The 14,430-nt window shown below is 41.7% G+C and overlaps 1 protein-coding gene across 1 annotated transcript; it reads right to left on the reverse strand.

Moving 5' to 3' along the window:
* Positions 1-1,055: 1,055 nt before the first annotated feature.
* On the reverse strand, positions 1,056-13,986 carry CD248 (CD248 molecule). Its single transcript, XM_073605226.1, has one exon. The coding sequence runs from the start codon at positions 13,269-13,271 to the stop codon at positions 11,151-11,153; it is 2,121 nt and encodes a 706-aa protein (XP_073461327.1). The 5' UTR covers positions 13,272-13,986; the 3' UTR covers positions 1,056-11,150.
* Between the last annotated feature and the right edge of the window lie 444 nt (positions 13,987-14,430).

Raw genomic sequence — 14,430 nt, forward strand, 5'->3', positions numbered from 1 at the left:
AACCCGACAGAACACTTTTGGGATGAATTAGAACAGAGACTGTGAGCCAGGAGTTCTCGTCCACATCAGTGCCTAACCTGACAACTGCGGTTCTAGAAGAATGGTCAAACATTCCCATAGACACACTCCTAAATCTTGTGGACAGCCTTCCCAGAAGAGTTGAAGCTGTTATAGCTGCAAAGGGTGGGCCAACTCAATATTGTACCCTATGGACTAAGACTGGGATGCCATTAAAGTTTACGTGCGTGTAAATGCAGGCGTCCCAATACTTTTGGTTATATAGAGTATCTATCTTTCAGAAGAAGGTAGTGCAGCGTACATATTTAACATTAACTTTAACATTACTTTTAAATATAAAACACTTTTTTGACATTAAGCAATGTAAAGTTCCTCAATGTGTCAATTTTTATTTTGCATAGCAATACCATATAAAATATTATGAACAAGGCAAACGTTTCAAACATAGTACAGTGGAACCTTGGCTTACGAGCATAATCCGTTCCAGGAGAATGCATGTAATCCAAAACACTTGCATATCAAAGCGAGTTTCCCCATAGAAGTCAATGGAAACGAAGATAATTTGTTCCACATTGACTTCTATTGCATGCAATACTGCATGTGGCCAGAGGTGGGGGGGCACCAGAGAGAATCGGAAATACTCGGGGACAGCTCGGCTGAACTCGGAAACCCTCGGAAGGGCTTGGAAACACTCGGGAACAGAGTATTTCCAAGTGTTTCCGAGTATCTCAGAGTGATTCAGAGTATTTCTGAACAGCTCCGAATAGCTCCGAAGCATTCCGAGTGTCACCAGCGCCCCCGCACCTCTGGCCAAATGCGGTACTGCACACCACAATCGCTTGAATTCTGCTTGTTTTGCGGGACAACACTCGCAAACCGAGTCAGGATTTTTTTTTAAAACGCTCATTAACCGCATTACTCGTTAACCAAGGTTCCACTGTAATTTAATATGAAAAATTTTATATTTTTTAATATTTAATATGTACTATTGAAAATTAAATGATTTCTAATCAAATACACTGACAATACCAGTTGAATACTTATTTAAATTGAGTTTATTTGCCATTTTTAAACATACAGGAAAAACATGACACTTGACACATTTACAAGAAGAAATAAATAAAAATCCCTGATCTGCTAGGGTGAAGGGTGGTAATGTATTGCTGTGGAATTGTCTCATATTGACTAAACTGGATGGTGACCACCTCACATCTGTAGGTTCATTTGCTTCAGTCTTTTCCCACAGTTTACATAGGTATACAGGGTGGAGCAACTAGCACTGCACACATGTATCTGCTTGCATCTGAAGAATTACTTTGAATCTGGAATTAACAATCCCATCCTGGTTAGATTTGTTCATTCTAAAAGCTTAGAAATCCTTATTGCGAATCCTTGCTTGATCATAGTCTATAATAGTTACATAGTAGGTGAGGTTGAAAAAAGACACATGTCCATCAAATCCAACCTATGTGTGTGATTATATGTCAGTATTACATTGTATATCCCTATATGTTGTTGTCGTTCAGGTGCTTATCTAATAGTTTCTTGAAACTATCGATGCCCTCCGCTGAGACCACCGCCTGTGGAAGGGAATTCCACATCCTTGCTGCTCTTACAGTAAAGAACCCTCTACGTAGTTTAAGGTTAAACCTCTTTTCTTCTAATTTTAATGAGTGGCCACGAGTCTTGTTAAAAAATGACTGAGTGACTGAGATAGAAAGCCCTAGTACAACTCAAATACAACTTTAGCTTTAAAGTGTTTCTAAAGGCTTAAGGTTTTTTACCTTATTGAATTCTCTGCATTAAGGTAAAATAACCTTTTGTTATTAGGATCCCCCCCTCATACTTACCTGAGCCTGATCTTGATCCAGTGCTGTGCCCAAGAGCTGTGGCTCTCTCCTCGCTCTCTCCCATGAGAACAGAAAGGCAGCAGGGGGAGCCATTGGCTCCTTCTGCTGTCAATAAAATCCTATTATGAGGGAGCAGGGGGTGAGGCCAAGCCATACTGTCTGTGTCTATGGATCGAGCCCGCACAAGTGCCCCTATAGGAAGCGGCTTCCCATGGGGGTACTTGCTGAAAAGGAGGAGACAGGAGCGCCGGCAGGGGACCCAAGAAGAGGAGGATCGTGGCTGCTCTGTGTAAAACCATTGCAGAGTGCAGGTAAGTATGGCATGTTTATTATTAAAATAAATAGTTTTAGAATCACTTTAAATCCATTAGAGTTACAGCTCAACTCCAGGCACAACCAAAAAAAAAAAAAAAACCCTTGTATTGGTCCCCCAATCCCCACACTGCAAGAGTTAGATGCTTGTTAAGTCTAGGGGGTAAAACAAGAGTCTGTATTACTTAAAAGGGTTGTAAATCCTCAGTGTTTTTCACCTTCATGCATTTTATGCATTAAGGCAGGGGTAGGCAACCTCGGCCCTCCAGCTGTGGTGAAACTAAAAATCCCATCATGCCTCTGCCTCTAGGAGTCATGCCTGTGATTGTCAGGGTCTTGCAATGTCTCATGGGACTTGTAGTTTCAAAACAGCTGGAGGGCCGAGGTTGCCTACCCTGCATTAAGGTGAAAAACCTTCTGCGGTGCAGAAGCCCCCCAGAGCCCCCCTTTTACTTACCTGAACCCGATCATTCCAGCGACATGGAAGAGCACAGCAGCTCCAGCCACTGTTTTGGGTCCTCATTGGATAGATTGATAGCAGCGGGAGCCATCGGCTCTCGCTGTTGTCAATCAAATCCAGTAACACAGGAAGTTGGGGGGCAGGGCCGAGTCCTGCTGTCTGTGTCAATGGACACAGCAGCAGGATTTGGGAGCGCGTCCGCACGAGTGCCCCCATGGAATGCAGCTCTCTGTGGGGGCACTCGAGAAGAGGAGGAGCCAGGAGCACCACTGAGGGACCCCAGAGGAGGAGGATCGAGGCCACTCTGTGCAAAACCCTTGCACAGTGGAGGTAAGTATAACATGTTTGTTATTTAAAAAAAAAAAAAAAAAAACCCTTTACAATCACTTTAACTTTCCCACTCCAGACACTTCCAGTGCTGTTCTTTACTCCCTGAAGCTCCAAGCTGTGGGTGATCCATCTACATCAGGGATATGCAATTAGTGAACCTCCAGCTGTTGCAAAACTACAAGTCCCATCATGCCTCTGTCTCTGGGTGTCATGCTTGTGGCTGTCAGAGTCTTGCTATGCCTCATGGGACTTGTAGTTCTGCAACAGCTGGAGGTCCACTAATTGCATATCCCTGATCTACATCATCACATACAATGCAGGGCTGTTAGTACAGCATTGTAAGTAAAGGAGGAGAGCTTGTGACCACAGCTGAGAGTGGCTTAGAGAGAAGTCTGCAGGGGATCTGTCGAGCAGATCAGGAGTCTGCAGGAGCAAGGAGAATGTAAGTAATACAGCTCCTTCTACAACTCCCTAGACTTAAAGGGTTAATTCACCTTTGGGGCTCATTCTCACGGGCAGAAAAAACGATCTGTTTAGAAGCATACAGTAGATTTGTACTCATCTAAACACAGCACATGTGGGGCTCATTCACAAAAGCAGAAAAAAGGCTGCATTCAGATGTGTATACCAGATAGTTGTGTATCCATGTGAACATGCACAAAAAAGTACACAGAAAAGACACAGCTGCAGATTTTTTAAGCATAGATCTGCAGATTTTATTGTATGTATGTATGTGCATAATTGTGTATAAATGTGCATAAACAGGAGTACTTTAGGCGTATATTTTACACTGGATCTTTCTTTCATGCAGAAAATACACATCTAAACGTGGCATTTTTTTCTGTCCATGTAAATAAGACCTTACAGAAAAAATTTAAAAGGTGACCTAACACTGGGCACCATCTGAACCCCCCATGGTCCCCGCTGTACTTACCCCTGGAATTGCTGAGCTCAAAAACGCCCCTGCCCATTGAAATTAAAAGCGCTGCAAAACTGTTTTTATTTCTCCACGTGCCCCACTAGCACCTCAAAAGCACCGCAAAAGTACCACAAAAACGTTTTGGCGGCAGTTTTTGCAGCGCTTCAGTGTGAAAGGGGTCTAAAGGTGAACCAACACTTTATTGAGCATTTAAAGTGCAACTAAACCCAGGACCCTGCATTCACTATATCTGGTCTCCCACAGTACACAGAACATGGAAATACAATCATTTTAGTAAATATAAACTGCTAAATACCTTTTCTCATCAACAGTATATAGCAGTCTTTTGACTTATCAGTGTCTGGCCGAGCACTGGTTAAAGCTTGTAGGAGGAGTTTTCATTCTCCTTTGACTGTCCTATGAGGCTACAGGACCCCTGACCCTCTGTCTGGACAGTGCTGATTAGCCCTGTGCTGATCACATGCACCCTCCCAAGAAAAAAGAAAAAAATTTTCTAGCATTACACATCAAACTGAGCATAAGCAGAATGCCCCCAAGGCTCTGTACTATCAGGAGATGGATTGGGGACAGTGGAAGAAGGGGAGGATAACAGAAGACAGGATCAAACAGTCTTTTTACACAATACAGAGTATTAACCCCTTAGGTTTCACAGTGAGTATAACAAGCATGCTTTACTGTATATACAGACTGAGTTTTCTGGTGTGGGTATAGTAACACTTTAACCATTGCAATGAGAAGGGGCACCACTGCAAGGGTTTTTTTTTTTTTCTGTTTGTTTTGCCCAGAGATGAGCCTTAAATGCATTCTGTGTTCCCACTTGAGAGATTTCGTTGCACTTTCAGTTCTGCCTGATGTCACCTAGACAGGAATAGGGAAATCTACCAGTTGGGGACACAATACAGCCTGATAAAGGTTTCCACTATCCCATGTTGTGCTAGAAATTAGCTTCCTGTGAACCCATTGGGTAGATTTCTCTGCATTTCTTGGTTTGTCTGACACAAAGTAAGAGAAAAAGTGAGGGAGCATCTTCCTAATTGGCACAAAGCGAGGGAAGAGAGAAATAAGAATCTCCCTCATTTGTTAAGTCTTCCTAACCCTTCCCTGCTCTATCAGGATCAAAAAGCTACAGTATTTCTGGAGTTAGTGAAATCTTTGGAATTCATACTAAGTGGGAAGTTCTGCTTTTACTGATCAGCTCCAGTGCTTTAAAGAGCTTTATCACTTTATATGCAATAGTACCCGCAGCCTACTTCATTAGGGTGTGCACCCCAAATATTGAACTCACATGCCTTTCTCTGCAGCCTCAGCTGCAGGGGGTAGTGAATAGTTTTGGTCTGTGCTGAGTGGCTTCCTGTTCATTCACAAACGGAAGCATAGTAAACATAGTATATGCTGGGGGTTATTTACGAAAGGCAAATCCACTTTGCACTACAAGTGCAAAGTGCACTTGAAATTACACTGAAAGTGCACTTGGAAGTGCAGTCGCTGTAAATCTGAGGGGTAGATCTGAAATGAGGGGAAGCTCTGCTGATTTTATTACCCAATCATGTGCAAGCTAAAATGCTGTTTTTTATCTTCCTTGCATGTCCCCCTCGGATCTACAGCGACTGCACTTCCAAGTGCGCTTTCAGTGCAATTTCAAATGCACTTTGCACTTGTAGTGCAAAGTGGATTTGCCTTTAGTAAATAACCCCCACTGTGTTAATTTGGAAAAGGAAGGAGCTGGTAAATTAGATATTTACTAGCCCCTTCCCCCTGCGCTCCATCCCGAAACATCCCCCGCAGCAGCCAGGGGGAGAGAAGAGGAGGGAAGCTAGCAGCACTTCAGGGTGGGGGCAACAACCCGGGCAGCAGGGGGAACTGGCACCGCACATAGTGATTAGGGTGTGCCCAGGCACACCTGGCACACCTCCAGTGCACACCTATGATAATACCTTACTAAAGACTGAGCTGCTGGTACAACAAACTGCAAAACATTGCTGGGGATGCCATATTCCATGTAGAAGTTTGCTGTCATTTGGTCTCAATGCAGACTTCTAGGGGAGAAGTCAGATGATGATTCTGGGAAATCCTGTCCATGCATTATATACTGGGACCATATGATGAATTAAAATACAAAGGCAATTTTAATAGCATTACATTTAAAGAGGCATGGGTAACAATCATATATACTACACTATTTGAAACAAACCTGTAGTTCATTTTTTTTATAGGTTTTCTTTTTCAGAACTATCCCTGTGACCTTTTTTTACCGACATTGAGTTAAAAGAGTATTAGAGCATTTTAACAAGAAAATTCTATAGAATTTGAAACCAGTACAAAACTTGGAACACCAGTATAAAACACACCAGAGCACACTTTGGTACATGTCCTGCTTTTCCTAAACCTATTAGAGCAACAATGTTTATACATTGGCTGAACGGTTTTCCCAAGAACATACAGGGGTCTATGGACAGGATATGGGCAGTTAAAAGTAATGTGTGGTTTACATAACTGCCTGCGATGCCAGGGATAGCCTCAGGCTTCGAAAAAAGTGCTCCTGAAAGTCTCTTACCCTTAAAATGTTCCCAGTATAAAAAATTGCTCAACTGTTCCACAAAATCATTTTCAAGCGCTAATATAAATTTGTTACATTTTATTAAAGCCAAACTCCAGGCAGATAGAGAATACACAAATCAATGTACCTGCAATGAATTCATTAGCACATTCTTAAGCTGAACGCCAGGCATACAGGCTAAATACACAGATGGAAAGAATCCTAGATTTGTTCTAACCAACCAAAGGATTGTTTTGGTCCATCCAGCCCTGAGATTTACACAACTATGCCACACAGCACAACCTTGTCTGGCAGGGGAGGAGACCTGATCTTCCTCTGCTGCAGTTTTACTTTTGCTTACAGGTCTCCCCCCTCATTCTGTGACTGGACAATGAAATGAGAAGCAACACATCGACAAGCTTGTCTGTCACTCTGCTCACTCCTCCTATCAGCATGCTCCATGGACTGCAAAACATTTTGATTTAATCCTTGAGTTGTTTTTTCCTTTTTGACCTCTGCTATAAAAGGACTTCAAGAGGCTAGTACCGTGACAAATATTTACACCGCTTTGCTTTTTTTCGTATTTTCTTTTTTTTTTTTTTGCAAGCATTGTAAGTGCTTGATTGTTTGTTGTATTATCCTAATGAAGTCCCTGTATAGCAGAGGTCAGACTGGGAGTGGGAGAAGCAGTCCAAGGAGACAATCATTTGTCCTGCAGTGCAAGTAGTATGCTGATACCCTGTTTCCCCTAAAATAAGACCTAGCGTGACTGTCGGCGATGGCTTCAATATAAGCCCTTCCCCCCCAAATAAGCCCTAGTTAAAGTCTTTGTAGGTCTCATTTTCAGGGTAGGGCTTATTTTCGGGGAAACAGGGTAGGGCTTATTTGGAGGGTAGGGCTTATATTGCAGCCATCACCGACAATCACGCTAGGTCTTATTTTAGGGGAAACAGGGTAGGAGAGAGCAGATTGTCAGAGAGATGAGCTTATCAGTATGCGGCTTCTGCTTTTACATTCTGTCATTTAATTTCCCCCAGACAGCATTAATCTCTCCATAGAGTAGCAGCCAAGGGTTGGCTAGGGACCCTGATAAAACTAGGTATGCATGGAGAAAAGCTTCAGTCAGCAGTCATGTAGAGTCCAGCTATAACTCTATTCACAGTTATGATTTGTAAAATTTGTAAAATCCAAGTCATTCCAGGGGCTCAAGCATGAAACATGTTGGATTTTTACAATTCAAAATTTTGAATAAAATTATACATGGACTGTACATGATTGGCATCTGTTGCTTTTCTCCTTTCGTACAAGGGTTGCTTTCTGTGTCTCCATTAGGAAGATTTCCTTAGTCGTCAAGACAGGAAGTGAAGGCAAATCTCCCCAAAAGAGATAAATATATGTATGAAAACACTTTTAGCAGAATGGAGAAGGGTTTTATGCAGCGCTTTTTTTCTCAGAGCAGAGGTGCAGGAACTCAAAAATGTGTCCCCCCCCCCCCCCCACCACACACACACTGTAATCACAGCTCCACTCCTCTCACTTGCAGGTAGATCATCCAGTGGGGGCATCAGCATTCAGGGGCCACAGAAAAAATGGAGATCAAAGAGGGGGCAGCGTACAACGTGCACCATCTCGCCCATGACTGCACTGCACCCCGGGCACCTGCATTTCCCTTGTCCCTGTCCTGCACTCAGTGGGATCTGCTCAGGAGATACAATCTGTGGGAGCCAATGGGTAACAAGCTATCACTTGTAAACATAGAAGCTGGACTTCTGTGTTTACAAGTGACAATGATCAGCAGGAAGCCCCCAGAGCCAGAGGTGGAGGAATTAAGCTCCACCAAGTTCCAGCTGCAAAAAAGCCCTGGTTTTATGAGGTCTGTGTCCTTGCTGGAGGGATTCCCTTCATTGTCTTTCCCAATGACAGTGGTCACTAGGCCAGGAAAGGTAAATCTCCCAGATAACAAGGATAACTTGCCACAGATTTGTGGCAGTGTTGAATTGTTATGCCCTGTACACACGGTTGGATTTTCCGACGGAAAATGTGTGATAGGACCTTGTTGTCGGAAATTGTGACCGTGTGTAGGCTTCATCACATATTTTCCATCGGATTTTCCGACACACAAAGTTTGAGAGCAGGCTATAAAATTTTCCGACAACAAAATCCGTTGTTGGAAATTCCGATCGTGTGTACACAAATCCGACGGACAAAGTGCCACGCATGCTCAGAATAAATAAAGAGATGAAAGCTATTGGCCACTACCCCGTTTATAGTCCCGACGTACGTGTTTTATGTCACCGCGTTTAGAACGATCGGATTTTCCAACAACTTTGTGTGACCGTGTGTATGCAAGACAAGTTTGAGCCAACATCCATCGGAAAAAATCCTACGATTTTGTTGTCGGAATGTCCGAACAACGTCCGACCGTGTGTACGGGGCATAAGTCTGTTAACTTGCTGCACATTTTCACTGGCAAGTTGTACACTTGAAGAGCACTTCTAGTTGACACTTTTCCAATTTGTAACAAATTTGTGTGGCAAGTCTCTAGCAAGAGCAAAGTTGCAGTGGTGGGTCTACAGCAAGAGCTCTGCAAGTCTACAGCATGAAAATTCAGCCACAGTGACCCCTGTGGTGGGATGACTATTGCACAACATAACTGAACCAGAACTTCCAGCAGACATGCAGGATGTTTGCAAAGAAAGTTGATCTGGAGTCATGCAATGAGGACTTGCTGCAATTGTGGATTAAACTTGTGAAGCCTGGCAAGTCTAGCAATAGCTTAGCAAGTCATTTTCAAACTTACAACTGCTTGCTATCTGAGTTTCCACATGGGGACACAAACAGCAAAAAAAACTTAATGGAGTTTCTAATTCATCCCTATTTATCTATCACTTTAAGCAGTATAACATTCTGTATTACTAACATTTAGATTTAGAATGACAACTCTGACCAGCAGTGACATGACCCAATCAGTGCAAAAGGGACATTTTTTTACAATCCTTTTGTAGCTTACTGCAGCACTGTGTACAGTTTGTACAATACAAAAAATTCCAACAAATCCCTGCATTGATAGAATGACATTAGCTTTGTGTTTTTGATTTTGTCGGTTTAAATGTTATTCATTTTTTCACGCATGACTCATACTGTATCCATTATATGGAAACCTAACTACAATTATAACAAAAAAAAAATGCATTGCTTACTTTCATCCTCATTACAGCAAGGCCATTTAAAATCACAAAAACATGTTCTGAACAATAAAAAAAAACAGTTATTTTGGTAATAAACCCGTGGTGCCAGAACAAGATTCAGATTGATACACCACACTGGAATCAAAGGCATTCAGACTTTCAAAGTGGCAAAACAAAATGTCTCATTCATCTAACAGTAAACAATATATTGATTTTGCATTCCTGTGTTGCCCATCACTATGCAATTCTTCAGTTATTAATATATGCAAGCAGTGTTCACATGATCCAGACAAGTGCAAGTGGTAAAGAAAGTTTTCAATACAAATAAGGGGTAGGTCGACAGAGGCTTCTGTAATCCAGGTAACACAGGAAGGATTGGTCTAGTGTGTTACAAGAGATTTATGAAATAATGATGGGGAAAAGGAGACAATAATATGTTATAAAACATTATATGCTAAACACACAATTAACAGAATTACATTTGTGAGAGGTCCCCAAAGGTTTTTCCACCCCCTGAGTATCCTGTTGTCATAATGGTAGCCTGGTACTGAGACACATATACACATTTGTTACCGCAGTATGTAATTGCATAGACATCTTAATTTTTAAGTCACCATTACATTTCGAATTTGAACTGTTCATTATAATAATTCACCTTCCTGCTGAGAGTGTCATTAATACTGTCACCACAAATACTGAAAGAATAACATTGCCAAACTATTTTAATACATCATCATACATGATGAGTGGTGTGCAGATACCTAGAATCAATATCATCTTTCATTAATTAAGAGTGAAAGATTACAACAGCAACAAATGCCGAAAATGGGTTGGGTTACCCAGAGATGTCTGAAATATGCAAGTAACTACTTAGCATTGGTTGAAATGTTAAGTTGGTAAAGAACGTTGTAATTAGGAATAATGAGAACTGTGGAGTTCTGCTGAATAGACAGAATGATGACAGATATGAGCAGAGCATAATATAAATAATGAGGCCAACATATTTAGACACATTTTTGAATGAAGCAGGAGAAAAAGAGCAAGTGGTGGAACTCATAGCCATCAATCAGAATTTCAGGAATAACATTTTAATGATCAAGCTCTGATTGGAGGCTATAGGTTTGCAGTTTAGTTCTGCTTTTTGTGCAGAATCATTGATTAAGTCCAAATAGAGAGGTATTTAGGGGAATATTCTTAAAACATAATATGGCAATTTCACGTGTATGCTATTATAACATACTTTTTAGGATTATGTGAAATTAGAAAATCTACATATTTCAGAAAGTGAAAAATTGCCAAGTTTTCTACTTTATAAATATCACCAATGTGTGTGGCCTACACAACCTGTACAATGACAAAATCACATGACAAAAATAATCAAGCTAAAATTATTATGCAAGTACTTGTGATTTTTTTTTTTATCTGCACGAAGCCCAAAAAAAAAACATGATCGCATGTGAGTCCCACATTTAGGGCTACTTTATCTAATTTAAAATTCTAGAATCCTCATGTTTCTTTAAACTGCTCCTCGATTGATAGGTATTTCTACCCCTGAAGGAGGAAGGCCTTTTTCTGGTCCACCACCTGTTACCCAGTGATAGCAGTCAGTGACACTTCGAGGCTTTGTTTCCCCTCCACAACGTGTACAGTACACAATACCAAGGGCCAACATTATTACTAGAAAAACACACAGAGGAACAAGTAAGGCTACCACCAACCATCGGTTGTCCCTTTTACCCTTTGATTCTTGGGATGTGTTGGAAGAAACTGATGATAAATCAGACGATACAGCATTTCCAATATGATTAGACATTGAGAGGTCCAGTGAAGGCATTGTGTTTTTATTTATATGTACTCTTGTTGTTGGTATATCTGTTGTTGTAGGATTATCTTCTTGTAGGAAAATGTCTGTTGTTGATATCCTAGCCTGCTCCAGCAAAACTGCAGTGGTTCTGGGTTGAACCGTTGTGGAGATAGCAGACATGACCTCTTCTGTCTGCCATTCATAAACATTTGGTTCATCTTGTGGTAATGTAGTTGATAAGTACCTTGTAGGAACTATTGAAGACAATAAAGAAACTCTAGGTGGTACTTGTTTGAAAGTGGTTCTTCTGATTTTATCCATCTTATAGGATGGTGGTATAGTCTGAGATGGGGTAACAGTGGGTGAAGCTGTTATTTCCATGTGGTTTTCCCAGTCCAGTGGGTCTGTTGTTGTGTCAAAAATTTTATTCAAAGTTGGCTCCACAGTTGTTTCTTTTTTAAATGATGTTGTTGGTTGGTCAATATAAGTCCTGCCAGTTGTTTCTGTGTCTGTCCAATACCAACCATCAGTTGCTGTTTCAAATGTCTCTGGTTCTTGCTCAAAAATTCTAGTCACAGATGGATTTGGCTCATGTCTAGGCTCCATTAAATCCAGAGGATTGCAGCTCACACGATCAGCATCCAGTTCATAGCCCTCATTACAGTAGCATTCAAAGCCCCCAAAATAGTTCACGCACATCTGTTGGCACATACGAGCAATACGGCATTCATCTATATCTACACAGCGCTCAGGATCATCTTCAGCAACAGTAAAACCCAAGTCACAAGAGCAAGTATATGAGCCCAGAGTATTCTGACATAAGTGTTCACATGTTTCTTCATCTTCACATTCATCTACGTCTTCACAACTATGTTCATCAGCAGCCAGTTCATAGCCTTCTGGGCATATGCACTGGTACCCCTGACCACCTGCTCCAGCTATGCATTGGTATTGACAAGGGCATCCTTGTGCTTCATAGTTATGGTCATCCTCTGGTTCACAGGAGTGTCCATCTGGCTGGAGTACATACCCTTCTTGACAGCTACAAACTCCTTTATCACACAGCTGCTGACATTCCTGACATTGTAATTCTTCAGGATGTTGGCAAAAAGGTTCATCCTTGTTCCATCCCACAGTACCATCCTCCTTTAACATGCAGAGGACAGACATGCTTTGATGTTGACCTTCACATGATACTATTGCAACAGTGCCAAATGGAAGCAAGTCTAGCCAGGTACCCTCATAGCCAAAGGGTAAAGAATAGCGAACAGTTTGTTCAGTCAAAGTTGAACACAATCCTTGATAGCGAAACTTGCATATAAAACCATCAACAGGTAATGTACAAGATCCTTCCAGCCATTTAAAATCATCTTCTGGTTTACCATGGCCCAATCCAATTGCCACACATCGTGGAGCTGAACAGGAACTTGGCGGCCCTGCTGACACTGGCTGGCTAACCCAGTTGGTGTAAGCGGTGTCTTGGTCTCCAGTAGTCCACGTGAAACCACGCAAAGGCTTTTGAGGAGCACACTGCCTGGGCTGACGCTGCAAGCCAATCCAAAGCCTTAGCTGCAGGTCTCCATCACTGTGGGAACCTGTTGAGGAGGTAAGAAGTTGCTCAACTAAAGATGCTTCCTGAGCATTTTTGACTGTTGCTAGGTTGCCACCTCTTTCACGACAAGCTCTCCAAGACTCCAGAAACGTACGTCTCTGGTACAAGACTGCATAACATGAGTCACTTGGCCCACAAAGGGCATCATGCTCTCTAAGTTCATAGGAAAGTGAAATAGGAAGGAATAATACAACTAGCAGATTGAGGATAAATAAAAACATGATGATTCCTTTGGTTGAACTGATGGTTGCTTTTGTGTGCAGTATTGTCGAGAAAGTCTGATAAGCCTCTCTGCAGACTGAACTTTATCCTTCTGATAAAATGTAACACCGGCTTATTCTGCTCAGAATTAGCTCTTTCCAGCTGTTTCTGTGGTTGGTCACATTTGGATCAATAGTTCCTTAAGAGTAGCTGTGTAAGTTTCCTCCTCATGATGTTGGCAAAGATTTAATTGACTTCTCCTATAACCTTGCTATATTCCTTTTATGTGGGATTCCTCGAGCCAATTTCAGTGCTTGTTAGTATATCTGTGTTGGTCTTCCTAGATATAACTTTTCCTTCTTCATTCTCTGAAGCAGCCAGTTATCTCACATCACAGTCTGGTTAGGAAGTGGTTGTCATCTTTCTGCTCTTTGTCTTTACTTTAGCTGTCTCCAGTCTGATGCTTTTAACAGACGAAATATGAAATGAAGTACTACTATCTTTCTGCCTGTGGATTTGGGAGGGAGGTCTTTTCCTTTTTTTTGCTCTCCCACATGCACTGCTCTCCCTCCCCCTCTCCATCCTTGTATGGACAAAGTTTGTTTCTGTCTTTTTTTTTCTCTTTTACTCTTTTTCCTCTCCCCTGTTTTACTCCCGGTCTCAGACCCCCTGAGATTTAGCAAATATTTCTGTGCTGGCACAGAAAGAGAAAGCAAGAAAGGTCGGGGGGGGCTTGGGGGCGCACAGAATAAGAAAAAGAATGAATCACAGAAAGAGAGCGAGGGTGTGATATGAGTGTGTGAAGGGGATGAAATAGAGAATAGGAAAGAAAGGAAACTTCATAGGAAACAAAGGAGGAAAGAGTGATAAATATATCAAAGGAGGAGGTGCAAAAAATTAAAGCAAGCAAAAAGACACCGGGTACAGAAAAAAATATATATATAGCAAGCAGAGTGGATCATTTCCAGATCTTGAAGTTTTCCTTCTGCAAGCAGCTAAACCCTCTACACTACTGAAAGAAGTAATTAATGTTATAGTCCATTAACACCGGAATGCAGTGTGGGAAAGGTATATTTCATGCATGTATCCCCCACTGCACGTGAACACGCTGCCCTTGCAAGATGCACACAAGTGCCATTTAATTGTTAATGGCACCCCAAATGCATCTAGTAAAGGCTG

This window comes from Aquarana catesbeiana, linkage group LG11 (genome assembly GCF_042186555.1).
Source record: "Aquarana catesbeiana isolate 2022-GZ linkage group LG11, ASM4218655v1, whole genome shotgun sequence".
NCBI classification, from domain to species: Eukaryota; Metazoa; Chordata; class Amphibia; order Anura; family Ranidae; genus Aquarana; species Aquarana catesbeiana.

What these genes read in the sequence shown, in the direction of transcription:
- CD248 (XM_073605226.1), bottom strand. Translation starts at nt 13,271, where the DNA reads ATGTTTTTATTTATCCTCAATCTGCTAGTTGTATTATTCCTTCCTATT.